Below are 20,682 nucleotides of genomic sequence, written 5' to 3' on the forward strand. Positions count from 1 at the left end.
GGTGACCTCAGTGGCTAGGAGTGCCTTTTACCAACTTTGGCTGGTAAGACAGCTGCTGCCATTTCAGGACCAGAATAGCCTGACCACAGTTGTCCACACACTGGTAACCTCCAGCCTGGATTACTGTAATGCACTCTGTGTGGAGCTGCCCTTGAGATTGGTCCAGAAGCTGTAGCTGATGCAAAATGCAGCGTCGAGACTGCATAAGAACTTATGTTCTTATGACTGCTCACTGGGGCAGGGTATCGCCAACATGTCACCCTGCTGCTGACAGAATTGCACTGGCTGCCCATTTGCTGCCAAGTTCAGGGTTCTAGTTATGGTGTACAAAGCCCTATAGAGCTTGGGACCGGGATACCTGAAAGACCGTCTTATGCCTTGTATACCCAGTTGATCACTACGCTCTGCAGGTGAGGTCCTCCTGCAGATACCATCTTATCAGGAGGTCCGTTCTGCACAACATAGGAAACGGACCTTTAGTATGGTGGCACCTACCTTGTGGAACTCCCTACCCTTAAATATTAGACAGGCGCCATCTTTGTTATCTTTTCGGCGCCTATTAAAGACCTTCCTCTTTCAACAAGCCTTTTAAGTAGAGACCTTGTCACATTCTGCTTTTGTGTTGGAATTGCTTTTTAATATGCTTTTAAACCTTTTAAAAAAAAACAATATGCTTTTTAACCTTTTTTAAAAAAATTTTTTTTAAAGTTGTTTAGTTTTAATGTATTTTAATGTCTGTTTTTATGATGTTTTAAAGTGTTTTTAGTGCTTTTGTTTGCCACCCTGGGCTCCTGCTGGGAGAAAGGGTGGGTTATAGATCAAATAATAAATAAATAAATAAGACTTCCTGAAGGCAGATTAGAGATATGTTTTTCACTCACTGAGCATTATTTATTTATTGCAATACAAGTCACAGCGGCTTGCAGCATTCTTCAGTACAACTTTCTGGCATGAAAATAGGAACTTTTGGTCTAATACATTTCCACAAAGACACCCCCATTATGGCCATTATGTAGCCAGATTTGGTTTTGTGGCAGTGCCTCTGTTGCTAAGATGAAGATTGGTTTGAAGGGGGGAAATGCCACTGAGACTATGAAGGGGTCACAATGGAGCAAGCACAGCTGTTTCTGCCTGAATGATAGGCCGAGGGGTGTGGGCTGAATGAATTTGTTTCAGGGGAGCTTCTCTCTGCACGTGTACCTTCACTATGAAAAAAAATAGTCAGATTGCTCAAGAGGAGAGAGAAGCAGTTCACAACCTCCCCTTCCCTTGTTTGGCTCAGCCCTAGAGTAAATGTAGTTTGAAGCACCTTTATTTCAGCAGTAAGTTGTCCATACTCATCACTAAAATTCCTGGTGGGTAGTAAATCAGATTTTGCCTCAGGCTATACTGTCTGCTGATCTTCTGTGCCAAAGGCTATGAAGATCTTTTGAGTTTTAACTGTGAACCTCCTGAAAGGGAAACCCTTAAGGTGATAATATTTCAAGTTGCTAGGCTGGCTTCAGTTTAATTATTGAAACTATCAAGAATGTCAGGTGTTATTCATAAGTATCAGGCTTCTCCATCTCAACAGTTTGCCTTCTAAATAAATCTTGGGTGTAATAAATGGGTACCATATAAGTTTGTTTTTTACACAAGAGCTGTTCAGCCTGAGTTTACTGGCTCTCTGATTCTTCATTTGACTTTTCTCCAGCTGCTGCTGTTCAGGCTTTGCCTAGGGTCCCTTGGAAAAAAGGTAGCAAATACTGCTGTTTGATATTTGGGTTATAACTGCCAAATTCCTCATGAGACATGGAGGGAAGTCTTATTCAGACCTGGGAGAACCTAAATGAGAAAGAAAGGCTCTTTCCAGACCTCCAGTTCATGGTTCAGAAAATTGTCTGAATTGAACATTGGCCTGCATTCAAATTTACATCCTTCTGTTATGTAAATCTCTCACTGAGTTATCAAAAGCAAGTGTCTTGTAGCCCTTTAAAGAAATTCATTGTCATAAACCGATCTACCAGTCATTCCTTCCAGTATACCTTTGCTCCACCTTGTACATTGAAGAACACCATTGGTAATAAACTATTTAAATGTTATTTGAAGACCTAAAACTTTTATTATCACATAAAAGAAATATTGCCTAAAATTATTAATAGTGACTACAGTTAGAATATCTTTCCCTCTTACAGTCTAGTAAAACAAAACAAATATATATGCAGCCCTGTACAAAGACACACACGTTTAAGATCCAAATATTTCTGTGAGCCTTAAATGTCCAGGATTGCACCTGTAGAGTTCTAAACAGAGTCTTCTTACCTAATGTTATAATCCACCCCAAATGTGTGAACCGTTCCATATCTAGAGGTGAAGGCCTGGAGGGGAAAAAGTTGGGGAGTTTTCTGTTTCCTCCTGTTCCTCCCACAGGCCAAGGGCCAGAGCTCAGTGGCAGAGCACCTGCCTTGCATGCAGAAGGACCCAGGTTCAATACCTGGCATCTCCAGGAAGGGAGAGGACCCTGTCTGAAATCCTGGGGAGCTAGTTAGTGTAGGCAATACTTAGCTAGATGGACCAATTGTCTGACTCATTTTAAGGCAGCTTCCTATGTCCTCATCTACAGTAAACAGATGTCTCTGTGCACATCGATGTTTAAATATACCTAACATTCTCGTCAGTATTCCTTTGTGGTTGCTGCCTTCAGTGAAAGCTCAGCTAGGTTTGGGATCTGTTACTAGTGCTTCTTGTGCCTTGGAAATTACTTTAGTGCTTTATAAATTACAATAGGAGAGGAATGGACTGTGCGTGAACAGCTTTCTCTGGCGTTTTTGAAATAATTTCCCTCCGTTTCCTTGCTGATCTTTCAGTGGTACTGTAGCAGTCTGCCGCACAATTTAATTAGGCTTTTCTGTTGTTGTTGTGGTTGCTACAAGTTACATTTTTTAAAATAGAAATGGAGAAGGCGAAAGCAGCAAACGTTGCAAGTAAGTACCACAGAAACCTGTCACGACAACAGCATTTCAAATGAAAGAGAATCATGAGCTGTTTAAAAAGGAAAGATGCTTGCCAGATTTCCAGCATCAACTCTGACAGCAGAGCTAAAGAAAGAGGAAAGGGATAGGAAGGTACTGAAGGGGTATAATACTTGATCACTTCCACACACCCTTTCAGCAGAATTAAACAAAGGAATTGTGTTTCTGTTTTAACATATGTTAAATTGATCATATTGCATGTTACAAGTTAGACTACTCCCTCTGCTTTTATCAACCAAGGCCGCAGGTCAACGACAGCACTCTGACTTGAGCCAGTAAAATACACTAGAAAGATCACCAAAAACATATCCAAATATTAATTCCAGTAGTGATCCATGAGTTCAGTACAGTACTGGAATTAACATTTGATATATTTTTGGTGATCTTTCCAGTGTATTTTACTGGTTTGTATACTAAGCATAGAAAGTCCAACAATATTTCAACATAATAGTTACATAACACACACAAAAGGTGTGTGCCAGATATTGCTTTGACACTCAACTGTCTGTTGATCCTTAGATTGTTAAAATTTGACCCAAAGTTGTAATGTGATAGCTCAGTGGTAGAACACATACTTTGCAGGCAGAAGATCCCAGGTTTGATCTCTTGCATCTCCAGTTAAAGAATCTCAGGTAAGCAGGGCGGAGACAGAGATCTTAGAGAGAGATGCTGCCAGGCATAGACAACGCTAGAAGGACCAAAGATCTGGCTCAACATAAGGCAGGTTCATACAATATATTCAGTATTCTAATGATTTGTAAATAATTCACTAGGCCACCATAAGTTTCAATATGCACCTAGCACTCTACCTTGAAAAGTGAATTTGAACTGATTGTCACTCACTCTCAAGGGCTGCTGAACTCTTCTGTTGTGTATAGCACACAGCACAGTGTGTATGTTAAAAGCAACATTAAATAGTATTAATAGTATTGTTAGTTGAAAGAATACCCTTCTCTCAAAGCTATCATCTCCTGATAGTCCATAAGTAAAAAATACTTATGTCATAATGTCATAATGTACAAAATGTTGGTTATCTAGACCAGTCTTTCCCAACCTTTGGGTCTCCAGTTGTTGCTGGACTACAATTCCCATCATTCCTGACCATTGGCAAATACATACATCTTTCATAATGATACATATCCATCTAATTGTATCTTTGTCTTGTCAACTGATAATTTCTACCACAGATTTTGGGGGAGGGTTTTTTTTATTCTGATTTTGTTTCTGATTCTGCTTGTGTTGTGTTCTGAAATATAGTGTTTTTTATTTCCTTTACAATCATACAAATTTTAAAAAATCCTGACCATTGGCCATGCTGGTTGGGGCTGATGAGAGTTGTAGTCCAACAACATCTGGGGACCCAAAGGATGGGAAAGGCTAAAGACAACTTACAAAACTTCTAGCATTTCTAAAACTGGCAGCTTTATGAACAACTGCTGTGGCACTTAGTGGGTGGCTGCCCAAAATCCCTTTCTGAAGCCAGTCGTTACATCATATGGTATATTCATGAATCAAGAGTATCTGTTGGAGAATAATATACTTAATTCCTGACTGTCCAGTCTGACTGACTGACTTTGTTGAGGCCTACCCCCTTTCTGACCCCTCTGAAAAGGGGTAATGGGGATAACGTACATCATAAGGTACATGGCTGAAACTGGTACCACTGAATAGAGATCAGATTCTTGTGTTTTAAAGTATCCAATCTGACTGCTTTACATGGGGCCAATCCCAAATCAGATACACTTATTCAGACCATTTAAGCAATCAGAAGTTTTGAAATAGTGAAATATCTGGCCACAATATTAAAATGCAGCTCCTAAAAAGCTTGCTGAAATAGAAATGTTTAAAATTGCCCACCAAAAGGCAAGCCAGCTAGTCCAGTAGTGGGGAACCTGTGGCCCTCCAGATGTTGATGGACTCAAACTCCCATAATTCCCAGCCAGCATGACCAGTGATCAAAGATGGATGGGAGTTGGAGTTCAGCAACATGGCCACAGGTTCCCCACCCCTGGCCTAATCCCTCATGACTTTCTGCCATAATTCTGATGCCAGAGAGACACAGAGGAGGGCCCTCTGGAGCTAACTTCCATGTTTAGGTAGATTTGTATAGGAGGAGGCAGTTCTTAAGATACTTTGGTCCTTTGACTGATTACCAAAACTTTGGTGTTCAAGCTGTATGTCCTAATGTTATGTTTTCATCCTATATAAACAAAATAAAAATAAGCCCAGTTGCTAAATATTGTAGAAAGAATCCTGATTGCAAGGTGTGAATATCAGCTTGTATAGCACAATGATGTGAAAACCATCATATAGTCTAATGTCTGCCTTCAGTTGTACTATAAAAGACATTATCATTTATTTTCATGAATCGCTATCCTTATCTGGCTATTTTGCCTTATGTATGTTGGCTATGTAAATAGGGTAATCTGAATAAACAAAGAGCATTGCATCTGTTTGTAATGATTTTTTTCCCATTTTAGGCTAGTGAGATTCTCCATCCTATTACTCCAAAGTCTTCATGTCACTTTTTAACAAAAATGGAGAGGCATGGTTTGTATGTCTGAGTTGTAGGTGTCTGTGACTCATAAATGCAAAATTAGAACCAAAGATTTAGTGAGTAGATAATTGAGCATTTGCAAATACTGGTCTGTTCTTTCCCATACTAACAAGCATCTCTTCACCCCCCAGTATTCCTCTGTATGATTTATCATTACTGTGGTTCTAAAACTTCTTTTACCCTCCCTATTTTAATGATCCTTCCCTTTCCTTCACCCTCCCCATCTGCAAAATGTGTAAGTCTTTTTAGTTTAATCATGACAACATTCATCTATGTTTGTGATTAAAAATAACAGACAAAAGCCAATGATTTTAAAAAATATATTTTAACTATTTATAGTTATCGTTTACCTTTTATTCATTTAAATAGTTGATTTTATTGGAGAACTTGTTGAGTAATGCTTAAATATCTATTTATTCCATGTCCTAGTTTTGTCCAGGTGGTTGTTATTTTATGTGTGTGTCTTTGTCTAGGATTAATCTACACTACCCTGGGCATGCTGCCCGAAAATATTAAGAATGAGAGCTTCCCTAAGAAATACTGACTTATAGACAGGCTTCGCAATAGATACTGCTTTAGAGAGCATTAAAAGTAGGATCCCTTTTGGATCTAAAAGTTACAAGCGCAAAGCCTTTACTGACATGAATAGTGTCTATTTATGGATAGATGAACAAACATATTTTTCAGCTTATTCATGAAGGCAAGTTTGTGTAATCATCTTAGCATTACATGAAATACAAATATGCAGCTGGATGTTCAATGAAATGAGGTTTTTATTAACACTCCTCACCCCAATTCCAAAGAGAAATATAATTAGTAACTCTGTTAGCATCACACATGAGGAAGTGGGCAGGTCTGTCCGCTGTGCTTCTTGTTGATTTATCGTCCTAACTAATTAATTTACATCTTATCTCATCTCTCCACTCTCAAGGTGGTATAAATATAGCAAAAACATATGGCCAAATATTATATGCTTAGGTCTGCATGGGTATAGCTGGTTCTTTTGACGGCTGCTTTTAAGATGCTGTCTGAATGCTTCATCTCCAGTCATTTGTTTACTTGTAAGAACTTTGAATGACATTGCAGTGATGTGTTTGGCAGTGCTGTCCATTTCTAATATAGTCGCTCCAGCCCATCAAGCATGATATCCTGGAACTGCTCTCAAAAGCAGCACAATGTCATGTGATGTTATACAGTAGCTGCTGCTACCCACATTCTGGCCAGTACTTACTAACCTAGCAAGTCGTCAAGATGTAGCACAGCCTCAAATTCTGCTCTTATTTACATGGAATAGATGCAGTTATATTGGGCATAAAGGGTAGAGCTTTACTTGCCCTGTCCTCTAATTTATATTCTTGTGTAGTTTACTCCAGTAATTTAATCTGACACCCTTTGTGTTTCTCTGGCTCATTTAAAAAATAAGGTTTATAATTGTTAAAGCTCATCCCTTCCTGATAAGATTATTGTGTTAAATTATTTTCCCCCAGTCTGTTATTCCATTTGTGTGTTGTGCTGTTGACTGTTTGATTGTTAACAGGTTCTGAAATAATCAAATTAGGTGAGCTATGAATACATGTGCAGCATTAATAGGCCACATCTGTGTACAGCAGAGTCAAAACTCTGTCAGATGACCCTTGAGGTCCTGTGAAGGAAAGATAATATAATTCTTCTTCCTTTTTCTTCTTGGGTTGATAATATGATTTCGCTTATTTCTTCTGCTGAACAATCCCCTTTAGACCTATGCAATCTCCATCTTGTTTTCTCTCCAGGCTGCTCATTAAATTCTGAATAACTGCATATTGAAGCAAAAGTGCTTTTGCAAAAATTTATGCCACACACAAGATTACATCTTTGTATTCCATATGAATGATTCTGGGAGTAAGTCTTTGCTCAAATCATTAATATAAATGAGAAACCTAAGATTTGTCGTTTCCTCCTATAAGCGTGAGTTGAATTGGTGTGTGTGCAGGGCAAGGGTGGGAATGCATCAGTATTATTTCCTTGGCTGTTTGACAGTGTAGATAAAGAGTTTGAAGCGCTACTAGTCTGCTGTTAGTAATTGTTTGATTACCAATGGGGATGACTATATTAAAGTTGCATATAGTGTAGATGGTAGGTGGATTAACTAAATGTTAATATAGTTAATAACCCTTACATCTTGCACTTTAAATTTCTTTTCATTGATAACCCACTGCTCTGTGGAAATGTAATAGTTATCTTGCTACAAGTCGTCTAGTGATGAGGACTGTAAGTTATTGGGCTATCATGTAATCACTGAAGATTTCATATTAATGCAATGCTGAAAGCAAACTTTCAGGTTAACATTAGGCAGGTGTCTTCTCTGTATTCTTTTTGACACCTGCTTAAAACTTTTCTGTTTAGGCAAGCCTTTCTAGACACATAGTTATTAATCTGTTTTAATTTTTTAAGTTAGTAGCTGTTTTAATTGTTTTGAATTACTTATTTAACTGTTAATTACTTGTTTTAACTGTTTTATTGATAATGTTAATGTTTTTTGTAAGCTGCTTAGGGTGCAACTTTTCTGCCGGGCTTGGGTGAGTTGGATGCTGCAGATCCCTGGTGGCACCGGCAGGCTCCTGGCTGTACTGGGCTCTGCCAACAGCAGAGCCCTGCACCATGGCTGAGCTGTGGTGCCACCAGAAGCCCCCCGGAGCTGCCCAGGGTCCACCAGGGACAGCCAGCCCAGCGGTTGGAGGGCCAGCAGAAGCTGGCAGAAGCCTGAAAATTGGGCATTTGGGGGATGTGGTGGGGGAGGAGCTGCGCGGGGGGTTTACACAAGATCCTCCTCACATTCAGACCCCTCTCCCAGGTCCTGATCCTTCCGCAAACTCCACTGGCCAAAAGGCTGGTGCAGTAAAATTATTTTATAAAATTTCCAGTGTGGCTTACAGGGAGTGCTTACTCTCCAGGAGGCCTGTTCGTTGGAGCTGGTGCTTCCCGGCCAGCTCGTGTGCATGGCTCCCGACGGAGCCGGCATTCACCTGGGCTGGTGGCTCCCGGGCGGGAGGAGGATCCCATGGAGTTTCCTGCCGGTTCGTCCTCCACCAGCCCGCCTTCCGCTGATTCCCTGGCATTTGGATTGCTCTGTTAGAGGTCTCTACTTTCAAGCGGTATATCGATTTTGTTTAAACAAATATAAATAAGTCACATAGGACTTTATCCGAGCCTGGAATTTCAGGGGGAAAGGAGAGTTTTTACATGAATGTTGTTTACTCAGTTTAACAAAGTGTAAATTCAATAGGATTTCAAAAGGTAGCTTGCATGTTAGACATAATTTCAAAAATATTTGTAGTTCCAAACCAAACGGGACAGTTGCTTTTTATATAGTGTGCCCTCAGCTGTCATTTTCATTAAATTTAACGAACAAACAAATTATGTAATGCATGTTAGGAGTCTGTATTTGGGAAGTGTGGATACTTTCTCCCTCTCTGATGCCACTGAATTGATCTCTTGAAAGAGAAAAATAACATTTACTCTGAAGCCACTGCTGCTGCTTTTACTAAGCTACGCAGAAGGCATTTTGTTTTAAGTCACAGCAGCATACAGATCAGTAAATATTTTTCTCCCCAGCAAGAGATTCCAAAAACTGAGACCTGTGAAGAATTCCTGGAGAGAGTTTTATCAAATAGAGCCAACCTTTTTGTCATTGTAATTGCTGAAGTGCAAATAAAAAGATTAGTAATATTGTCTTGAGCTTTTCAGGAATAAAGACTGATAAGAAAACCTGAGCTGTGTTATCATGAATGTAGTACTTGTAGCACTGTTGTGCTGACTTGTGAAAGTCCATGAATCCAAGGATATTTTTGTTTTCATTGAAGTTGCATTGAAATAAATGACCATTTGCTGTGGCATTCAAAGGAGCTCAATTCAAGTATATGGCAGTGACCTCACAAGCACATGCGAAAAAATGACGGTGAACTCCATTTTAAAAATAACCTCTAAATCCAAGGATTATGGAAACCAGTCCTTATTTGGTGGCAATTGTGTTTAGGATCAGGATGTCAGTTTTTAAGTTACAGAGATAGCAGTCTAACTGCTATTGAAAAAAGAGTACATGTTTTTAAAAATGTCATTAAAGACTGGAATGGCTGCAGGATAATTTTTAATCTTCTGTTTCTCAGTAGGAACCAGTAGGTCTCTAGAGTCTTGAAGGAAGGTCACCAAAGTCTCAAGAGTGAGGGGAGAATCCAATAAAGGCACTATGTCCTGTGGAGCAAAAACTACCTGCTTAGTATTTTGTTTTCCTGAGATCTTTAAGCTGATTGCATGGTCTCTGGATGAGACCTAATTGTCATATATTTTAGAAATCATATTTTTATCTATAAATAAATCTAGTGTCAGCCCTTGCTGTTCATCTTTAATTTAACCAAAAGACCATGAACAGCAATTGAGGTGTCACTTATTTCTTTCCTCCAACAATGACATTTTCAGCAGATGTTTAGGCCGCTGAATTGGGAAATGTTCCTTACTGTTGCTGGAACATCTGGAAAAGGCTTGATGTGGTATTGAAAGAACTCCAAGTATCCATGGGTTGAAAACCTGAAATGTTTGTTAATGTTTTATAAACTTATTGACAATGCATGAAGAGAATGAGTGGCAAGTATGCTAGTTGACCATTATGTTAAGAGTTCCCTGATAACGTAATTCTACTGAGATGAAAGGCATGCTTCAATATTACACTGTAATGTTCCTCTGTAAGAAGTGTATGTTATAGTTATCTAGTGTACTAGTCTAGCTAGAGTGTTGGACAAGGTCTAGGAAGCTGGTAGCCATCCTTGGACAAAAACGTCAGAGGGTAACTCCACTTTGAAACCTACTGAATTAGGCTAATCAGGCAATTTAGTTCTGTCATTTGTGGTTTTGAATTGAGATTATGGATTTTTGTCACATAATTATTTTACTAACACTAGGATTGTGTTATCATGAACACTGCCTTATTAATTGTAATTATTTTACTTTTATATAATTGCTACTATTGATACTGTCTGTCTTTTTTCCATTGTATTTCCCTCTGTCCTCATTCTCTGATGTTTCCTCCCCAACACACACATCATTTGTGTATAAGTTTGCCAATTTAAGATTACACTTCATGCACCTGATGAAGCAGACTATGATCCACAAAACTTTATCTGCACAATAAGTAGGGATTCAATTATACACAAATATTATCTATTTTATACTGTTATAAAAGATCAACAACATTTTTTTACAAACACAAAGAAAAACCTGAGTAACAATGAATACCACCAATGATAGATCGCTGGTAAAAAGTCTATTTCAACAATGTCTCTCAGGTTCCTGCAACTGATTGATGATTTCTAATTATTCAGGAAGTTATTCATCAGATTCTAACTTCAATCAACAGTAAGCACTACTTCTTCCAGGATGGTTGAAGGATAGATACGGTTCTTTACACTTGCTGTGTCATTCTTTATAAAGCCTGGTCTGCATGACACTGCAAGCCAAACTATGGTTTACCAGGACTGTGCAAACATGCTGGCTCCTGGAGAGGAGCTCACACTCACTTTGCTCCTTCCTGGCTCTTTTAGGTCAGTGCTGCATGGCTTAGCATGTCATCCAAACCTGAGCTCATGGTTAAGCTCCCTCATCCTTAGCCACAAGCTGTAGTCAAAGTTTGTTCTTGGCTACAGTTTGTGGTTAAGGAGGATAGAGAGTAACCATGAGCCTGGGTTTGGATGATATCCTAAGCCAAAATTTGGCTCAACTGCTGCGCTGAACTAAAAGGAACAGGGAGGAGCAAAATGGCTGTAATCTCCTCCCTGGGAACCTGCACATTCACACTAAGCATTCACATGGTTTGGCTTAGTGTTACGTGCAAACATGGCCAGTGAATTGCTTCCTTTTATTTAGTGATATGTGTGTAGGGGTCCATGGTAGAATTAAAAATATAAAAGCAGAGTTACAGATCCAACTTACTTATTGCCACCTGTGCTTCTGTATAAAATACAAGTTGAAAAATACAATCAAATATTTGAGTTGAAACAGACATTATAATGTTACACTTGTTGCAAAAATGAAGATCAGAATGTTCATTCGTACTAGTGTCTCCAATGTAAACTCTGATATTCTTCCCTTTGAGAATGCAGAATATGAGGATCTTGTCCTTTCTGAGTTAATATGCAAATCTTAAAAAAAGAAAAAGTTAAATCCTCAGATCACATTTTTTGGAATGCAAAATTAATGGAGCTTCAAGTGTTGTAGTTCTAATCTTATTATTTTGTTCAGTAACCTATGACTTTAAAGTTTGTCCCCCATATAGACAAGGATATACAATTTTATATTTAACTTTTGTAGATTGATATATAGTAAAATCTGTCAAGACAAAAACCTTGCCATCTTTGGATTATCAAGAATGTTTTAATTGCAAAGATTGTAGACAACAGTAGCACTTCCCCCTTTTGAAATATCCTCTGGTAATGGGAGATCTTATTGTTGGCTGTGTCCAAATGCATTTTATCTTTCAGGTTAAATGATTGGTGATATATCTTGTTTTAAATGCAAGTGTTGTAACAAAATGCATTTAACATAAAAGGATGTTCTCTTATATTCCATGGGCCAAAAATATTATTTCTCTTTATGAACCAACCAGGCAACAACTCACTTCTGTGATATATCTCAGGCTGATGTTCAGCCCTTTTACCACTGGCAGTAGCCAGTGTAAAGCTTTGGGAACAGGAAGGGGGTGGAGCTGGACTTGCCAAGAACCCACTGGATCCTAAACTGATCCAGCAGCCGAAGCTGAAGAAGGGCTGGATCCAGCCCTTTCTGGTGCAGCAGCCTTGGAGCTGCTGCAACAAAAGGAAGAAAATACAATTTCTACCACGACCATGACCACCTTCTGGCCTGGTCATTATGTGCAGCAGGGCTTCAGATGCTGCAGTAGCTCCATTGGTCTGTTCAGCCTTGCCACTCTCAGGCTAGGAGATTGCTCACTTACTCCACTTGTGCATGCGATTGCAGCCTAAGTCAATTGCTTAGTTGAACAAAAACTTTAGTTAATTCATAGAGTTGCATACAGTTTTAATTAGTCTGGCTCACTTGTTTATTAAGTCACACTTTATTTTGGCTCTATTGCACTACTGTTATGTGGAACGAAAAATAAAGAAATGTAAAATAGTAAAATAGGTCTAGAAACAAAATATGACCTATCTTTTCAATAGTAACTTGCAGTTTTGGGGCTCGATCAGACTAAATTGCATTTTAATTCGATTGATTCCAAAGGGAATTAAGTCATGACTAATTTGTTCCATTGATTTCAAGGATACCTAACTTAGGCTGCAATCCAATTCATGTCTACTCAGAAGTAAGCTCCATTGGGTTCAATGGGACTTACCCAGTGTGTATTGGATTGCAGCCTTAGTCTGGATCTATCCCTTTGTTTATTATAAGGTGCATTCAAAATAATCTGATGTGTCCTTCAGGCACTTCTGTATTAGATTTGCTGATATGCAAATATATTTAATTACAATTTATTAATCTTTTATTTAGTAGAAAGCTGATGGATGTGTCCTCTTAAAGTATTGAAGTAGTGAACAATCCTAGTACGTTTGATATGAACAAAATAAAGCAGAACAATTAGAACATGAAATCAAAATTTAAAATATTTGCCACTGAGGATAAAGTTCCATAGTTATTTTTTTCTGACACTTTCTCTGTTCTCTGCCTCTTTCCCTCACCCACATCTAGAATCCTACTCAAGTAGGAACTGCTCTTCAAGTTTTCTATAATCTTGGGACTTTGAAAGCCACAGTTACTAATGTTGTGGATGGATACTGCACGACCTTGGAGGAGAACATCAACAATGCCTTGGATATTAAAGTTTTAACTCACCCCTCACAAGCAGTGGTTAGAGGTACTGTTCTCCCCTTCCTCCATTGGTACAGCACCTGATAATTTGACATAATATCCCCATAAACAGGATCTAATACAGTTCTTCATGTTCATATTAGTCTTCATCACACTTTACTGTTTAGTAAGCAGTTGCAAGCTGCAAAGTGGAAATGTCACATTGAGGTAAATGAATCGGCCCATTTCCAAATCATTCTCAGCTCAAATGTATTATATTTAATATTAAAGGATGATATTGTCCTTCTATCCAGATTTCAAGTGATGTCAGCAGCTGGTGTAGCATAGTAACTAAAAGCACAATGTTTACTCAGAAGTAAGTCCCACTGTTTAGAAATGGAGGTTTTAAAAAGAGCAACATCACTTTGAGCTGGCACTGCTAGTATTTTGACTTGTGCCTCACATTCTAGCTAATAGGATATCTGCATTGTGAAAGACTTCTTTCAGCTTGCGCTAAAAAAGCTTATAACCCTCCTTAAAAATAAAATAAAATTTTGACAACAAAAAGGGAATAACTCACATACTACTTCTGTACTATGGGGCTCCTTTCTGAAAGTGTTTAAATGCTGTATAATATTGAAGCATTGCTGTGTTTTAGGCTTCCGTCATCTTAAATATAAAACTTTATTTATTCACAATGTTTCTATATTGTCTATCAACCAAATCCTTTGGCTGGTTTACAAATTTATCAATTTGGATTTTATTTAATTTAGAATTAAAAAAAACACAATATAATATGCACAAGCACCATAAAATAGCAGTATAAAACCAGCATAAATGCCAACGAGGAGAAAATATTATTGCTAAGCACCAAATACAAATATATGGACACACTCCAGACATGATTAGATTTGCTTCACTCACATTGGTGTTCAGTGTGTGCTGGCAGAGAGTTACATATTGAAGACTACCATGTCTCAAGGGGGAGTTATTACTTTTATCTGACCCTTCCTCCAAGGAGCTCAGAGTGGTGTGCCTGGGAATTATCCCAGTTTATTCTTATAGCATCCGTGAGGTGGAAGGATAGTGAATTGTCTAACACTACCCAGTCACCTTGATGGCTGAATGGAGATTTGAACCCAAGATTCCTTGGTACAAATCCAACACTTTAGCCGAGGGATGGAGAACCTGTGGCCCTCCAGATGTTAGCTCTAACTTCCAAGAGCCCCAGTCAGCATAAGCAATTATCAGGGCTGGTGGGAGCTGTAGTTCAGCAACATTTGAAGGCCCACAGGTTGCCCTGCTCTAGCCACTACACCATGCTGAACCAAAGCCTTTTTGATTTGACTCCTCTCTACCAGTAGCAGTATTCCAGTTCTTACAAATGTTGGTATACATTTTTGTTTTTTAATAAAGTGTTTGAGATAGATTGTTCTTAACATGCGTTTAGGTGGCCCTGGACGAGCAGCTATGCCAACACCAGGAAACACTGCAGCCTTTAGAGCAGCTCTGTGGACTAATATGGAAAAACTGATGGATCAAATCTGTGCAGCTTGTGGGCAGGTATTTGACCATTTAAACATTTCTGTCCTGACATGTTTTTGAGAGAACTATGAAATATATAAGTAAATTGGGCTTAAAATGACATCTTTCATTTTCAGGTGCAACATCTGCAGAAAGTACTGTCCAAGAAAAGAGATCCAGTTACGCATGTGTGCTTCATTGATGAATTGGCGAAGGTAATGATTCTCTTCCTCCCCCCCCCCTGCCTTTTATAGCTAAGTACATTCTTGCAAAAGCATGTTGTATTTTTATTATTTTGGAAGAAAGGGAGTGTTCTACTTTCAGTATATCATGATATAATGAAATAGTGGTGACATGAAGGCTAGCATAATAAAGGGCATTGATGGATGGTTCAAGATCTATAGGCTTGTAGCTGTTGGGCACAGATACGGGGCTGATTTAAGCATCTACCTGGCAGGCAAAAAGAAGTTAACCGTTTGAGGTTGAGTGGAACTGGTGTCTGGTTTAAACTAGGCCCTTGGTTGCTACATGTGAAATGTTAACATACCAGTGCAGTATTTGCTTGGGCTATGGATCCCTTGTGTACTAATAGTGCATACACAGATGAGATGGCCCTGTTTCCTTAAGCCAGTAGGTATGTGCAGTGACATCTGGGTATGCCATGTTTAAATTGGGTCTGGTTCTCCTTGACTTGGATCCAATGTTGCCTCTGCTTGTATTAGGGGACATTTTCAGCACATCCCTCCCCCACCTCCAAAAATAACAACTGCTGCCCTCCAGAAGATGGGGAACCCTCTGGCATGGCTTTTTAAGAAGTGCGAGAGGCTGCAGCATGGCAGGGAATGGTGACTCTGCTGGACTTGTGTATAAGCACTTTCCATTTGTACATGATAGGTTTTGGGTTCAAGCCGTTGTGGTGCCTGCTTTTTTTTTTTGTCTTGTTTGAAAGAACCATAACATATCATTATGTGCTTTTACTAATGATCTCTTTTACCTTTCCCTGTAATACTGTGTGGACTTGACTAATTCATCTTATGTATTAATAATAGTCTGTCTTTGTATAGTATGTGGCATGATCCAGCCATCTGCTTCTCTCCTCTTTTGGCAATTTCCTCTTCAAAAAATAATCTCCACTGTTCTTTGCCTGCAGTAGCTCCCATTTGAATACCTAGTTCTCATCCATTCATTTGTATTGTTCTATAGTCTTATTTAGACAAATCTGATTAATGGTTTCCCCAAGGGCCAAGAACAGTGCTAACAAATCAATTTACCTATCATAATTAGTGAAGGAGAACCCCTTCTTCTCTTCATGTTTAAGTTCTGACTTAATGTAAATGGACAGACAATTTTCCAGTTCCATGTGCTGGATTATTAATTACCGCATATTCAGTTTTTTTAATTGAGAGGAGAGACCATTTATGCAAATTCTTTGCAATACTAAAATTATGCATGCCATTTGCAGTTTCCCCTGCAAGTAGATTAAAAAAAGAACACCTAGAAAATGGATCTCTGTTATATGGGAAGCATCTCACAACTACATACCTTTGTTTTTTAGGACTTATGTCCTACCCTTCCCATGGGTTGGTTTGAGTAATAGTAATGTTAATTATTCTACATAGTGATGCCAGGAAATTATATGCCAGTTAGATAAATGTCTGTGCTGGGTAAATTGGTGGAAAGACAGAATTATAAAGCGTATGGAAGCAGAAGGCTTGCCTTGGAAAAAACAGCATTGCTTCTGCAAAGGGGTCTTGCCTCGCTAACCTTTAGGAGTTCTTTGAAAGCATCAACAGACATTGGACAGGAATGAATCCATTGTGAGTCCAAGACATTATATGCTTAGACTTAAAAAAAACTCTTAACAAAAGTCCCTTATTAAAGGCTCCTGAGTAAATGTGGCAGTTGTTGGATAAGGGGATAGGCCCTGTTATGGATTAGTAACTGGTTAAATAACAAGAATGGAAGGGTAGGAGTAAATGGATAGTAAGAAAACACTTAAAATATAAATGTAAACAGAAACAAAACTTAAAGGCACAAAAACAAAAGCAGCATAGAACAGTTGACAAGATTAAAATTATATCTGAAAAGCTTTGAAAAATAAAAATGTATTTGCCTGGTATGAAGAAGACAATAAGGTAGGTGCCAGGTGACGCTTTCCAGGAAGAGCATATACAGTAGGGATGCCACCACCACGAAGGCCATTGCCCTGGTAGCCACCTGCCTCACTACATGTGATTATCCAAGTACCTTGGCCCTAAGACGTGAAGGGTTTTAAAAGTCAAAAGCAGTACTTTAAATTGGACCCAGAAAAGGATTGGGAGTCAGCACAGGCAGAATATGGTCCCTTATAAAAGGCTAACTCCCAGTCCCAGTTAGCAATCTAGCAGCTGCATTCTGCGATGACTGCAGTTTTCAAATGGTCTTCAGAGGCAACCCTACGTATAGTGCATTTTACAATAACTTAACCTGGAGGTTACCAGAGCATGGATACCTGAAGCCAGGCTATCTCTGTCCAAGTAGGGATGTAGCTTGCAGAGCTGACTTCTCCTTTCCCCATAATATTAGAACTTGGGGGCCACCCAATGAAATTGAATGACAGTACGTTTATAACAGACGAAAGGAAATACTTCTTTACACAGAGCATAATTAATTTATGGGACTTTACTGCCACAAGGTATCATGATGACCACTGCCTTAGACAAACTAATGAATTATAAGCCATTAAATGTCGTGATAACTAAATAGAACATCTCTGACTAAATACAGTATGTTGCTAAGTATTGGTTGCTGGGGGATAATGGTGGAAGAAGGCTGTGGCTTTCATGCCCTCCTTATTAACTACTTCCTGGAGGCATCTGGCCATTGTGGGAAACAAGATGGTGAACCAGGTAGGTGGAACTTTGGTCAAATCCAGCAGGACTTGTCTTATGATCTTATCCTTCCCTTTGCCTCCGTATTCCTGGGTTCTAAGTGCCAGTCTGAATGCCCCAAGTATTCTCCTAAAGAATCTTAGATAGCAGTGTGAGAGGTGGTCTCTTAGATAGTTGGGGTCATATTTTTCAATTAGCTTTATTAGGAGACTGCAGTGGCCTCACATCTTTCAGGATTGCTATGCAAATAAACAGCTGTTTATTCTTCCTGTTAATAAGATCTCTTTGATTGCTTCAACAGCTAGTATGCAGCCATCTAGAGTGGTCTTATTTGCTCATGTGTGAAACTCTGTGATGAGAAATAGATTTTTGTATGGCTAGTCATTGCTAACATCCCATTTCTAAAAATATTATTTGGAGGAGTGTTCCTGAACAATATAGGGCTTTGTTAAATATGGCCAAGGAAATGTGTTTGGGACCAGAAGATGGGTAGGTGATGATTGCACTGCTAATCTAGGAGGCTGGTAGTGCCCTGATAAAGTTGGCAGAGCCTGCCTACCCCCCCCTTTTGATGGCTTGGAGGGAGGCACCAACAGAAATCCCTAGAATTTCTTGGCAAACATTGTGCCATTCAGGTTTCTGGGCCCCTGAGAGAACCTCCACTTTCATCCCTATTTGTCAAAAGAGGCTGGGCAAGCTTCAAATAACTTAAGTGGGGTCAGTGGCTTCCCAACTACCAGATGACTGGTAAAACATCAGTCCTGTTTTTAAGGTGCTGGAGGTTGACATGTCCATTTCTCTTCCTGTCTCTGTGTTCCTAGTGCCCCAGCTGCTCCGGTAGAGCCACTGTAACTCCCAGTTTAGGGCATGTAACAATATTATTTTCTGCTGTGAATTTAACTGTTGTACTGTTGTATTGTTGTGAACCACCCAGAGAGCTTCGGCTGTGGGGCGGTATACAAATGCAATCGATCGATCAATCAATCAATCAATCAATCAATTAAAACTGTGAGCTCATGCTCATAGGGATCATCCAGTGTGCCATATTAACCAAGAGAACTCAATGGAAAGAGACATTCAGTATAAGCATTTACAGCATAGCTATCAACCTAATGCAAAATAGGTTTTTTACATTTCATTCCCATGGAACACTTGACAGCAACTCAGAGTGCAGTGTCTTAAGCAGACAGAAAGGGTTTTTTTTTTCTTGTGCCATATGTTTAAATGAAAATGGAGAAGAGGGAGTGCTGTAGGTAGCATGTAAATGGGCATGTTTAGAATTTACACATCTATTTCAATAAACTGAAGCCAGAGCTCAGTAGAGGCTTGGCTTTAAGGGAGAATCTTGGCCCTTTGTGTTTTGTCAAAGTGCTTATTTCTCTTGACTTCTTAGAGAATGCAGTTTTATTTTAACCCCAAACCAAATCTCTACAGTCCTTAACATTATGCCCACATACAACCTATACAGATGTAGATGGCATTAGTATTGTGTGCAGAAAACCTCATTTTGCTGCTAGTGAAATAAGATTATCATATTTTTAAAAGTTCCCTAGTTATCTAACATATTGTCACAAGCTGCTAGGTAGGTCTTTGGAACTGTCTACCAAGCAGCTAGAATTTAGAAGTGCATGCCATACCCTCAGTGTCTGTTGAGCAATAGGGACAGCCAGATGGGAGAGCAAAAGCTCTTGTTTCTGCTGCCAATAGTTATAAATAAGCTGATAACCTTATTACAAATCATGGAAATTCTAATATTCTGTAAAAAGCCAAAGCATCTGATATTATCCATTTCCACTCACCACAAAGTGTCTGGGAGAGAAGAGGAGGTTGGTTATTTGCATGTCCACATTAGTAAGCTGAGCTCACAACAAACACATTGGAATTTGGCCATTTTTAAAGGGCTCTGTGCCTATTGTCACAGGAGATGGTAACATAAACCCTGCATTTTACATTCTCTTTGCTAATTACTGGTAGTGAGGTCAACCTTAGCATTATATTTATCTTCCACAAAAGCTGTAATTCCACTTTAGATGTCCATCTGTCTCCTTGGTGACTCAACAGTGCAAATTGTTTCCATTGCTCCACCTACTTCTTCCTCGGGCCTTGCTCACCACTGGCATCCAGTCCCCGAAATGTTGCCAATGAGAGAATGTGGCCCTCAGGCTGAAAAAGGTTTCCCACCTGTTTTAGATATTATTGCCATATGAAAACAATTGTCCCCTGGAAACATCTGTACATGAATTTAAAAAAAACCATACACACACACTTTTTCTTGACTTTTTTGTTTTAGTTTGAAAAGCAGTAATATATATGTGCTGTGTTTTCCCTCTCATCTGTGTAAGAAACTTACCTTTTAAATGTTACATTACCATTGGAAAGCCAGAGCCGCTTACACTGTGAGTATAAACTGATCAAGCTGTGTGTAATTAAATTTTGTACCCTGCAGTAAAACAAAACACAAGATCTTTTTAAAAAAATTTGAAGGTGTTTATTGGTGTGTGATTCGTGCAATATATATAATATAGATAACAGCAGGAATATAAAGGCAGTGTTTTTTTTAAATAAATCTGATTCAAAACACCACAACAGAAATCTGGGAAGAGTGGGGAGGTTGGGAATTTGACTGTTTCTGTACTGAAATTATTTTACTACTGAAAATGATAGCTTTTGTTCTGAGTCTAACATTTGGCAATTACGTTGCTATAGAAATAGTGTGTATGGATCTTCCTTAGTTCAGTCCCATGAGGGCTGCAGTACAGAATTATTAAATCTTTTGCATTATGTTATTACTTGCCAGTATTTATGGGTTAACTTCCAAATTCTTCTGTCTTCAACATGCTTTTCTCAGATCTGCCTTTTGGTCCTTCAGTTTGAAAAGCATTGTCCATATTAG

At 38.9% G+C, this 20,682-nt stretch overlaps 1 protein-coding gene across 2 annotated transcripts in view; it reads left to right on the plus strand.

Moving 5' to 3' along the window:
- COG5 (component of oligomeric golgi complex 5) overlaps positions 1-20,682 on the plus strand; it is a 241,367-nt gene that overhangs the window by 116,541 nt on the left and 104,144 nt on the right. For both annotated transcript variants that reach the window (XM_061640367.1, XM_061640368.1), the window contains exons 8-10: positions 13,297-13,462; positions 14,846-14,958; positions 15,057-15,134. In XM_061640367.1, coding sequence (XP_061496351.1) covers positions 13,297-13,462; positions 14,846-14,958; positions 15,057-15,134 — 357 coding nt within the window. The remainder of the gene's footprint in view (positions 1-13,296; positions 13,463-14,845; positions 14,959-15,056; positions 15,135-20,682) is intronic.

The sequence above is a fragment of the Rhineura floridana genome, chromosome 8 (genome assembly GCF_030035675.1).
Source record: "Rhineura floridana isolate rRhiFlo1 chromosome 8, rRhiFlo1.hap2, whole genome shotgun sequence".
Classification (NCBI taxonomy): Eukaryota; Metazoa; Chordata; class Lepidosauria; order Squamata; family Rhineuridae; genus Rhineura; species Rhineura floridana.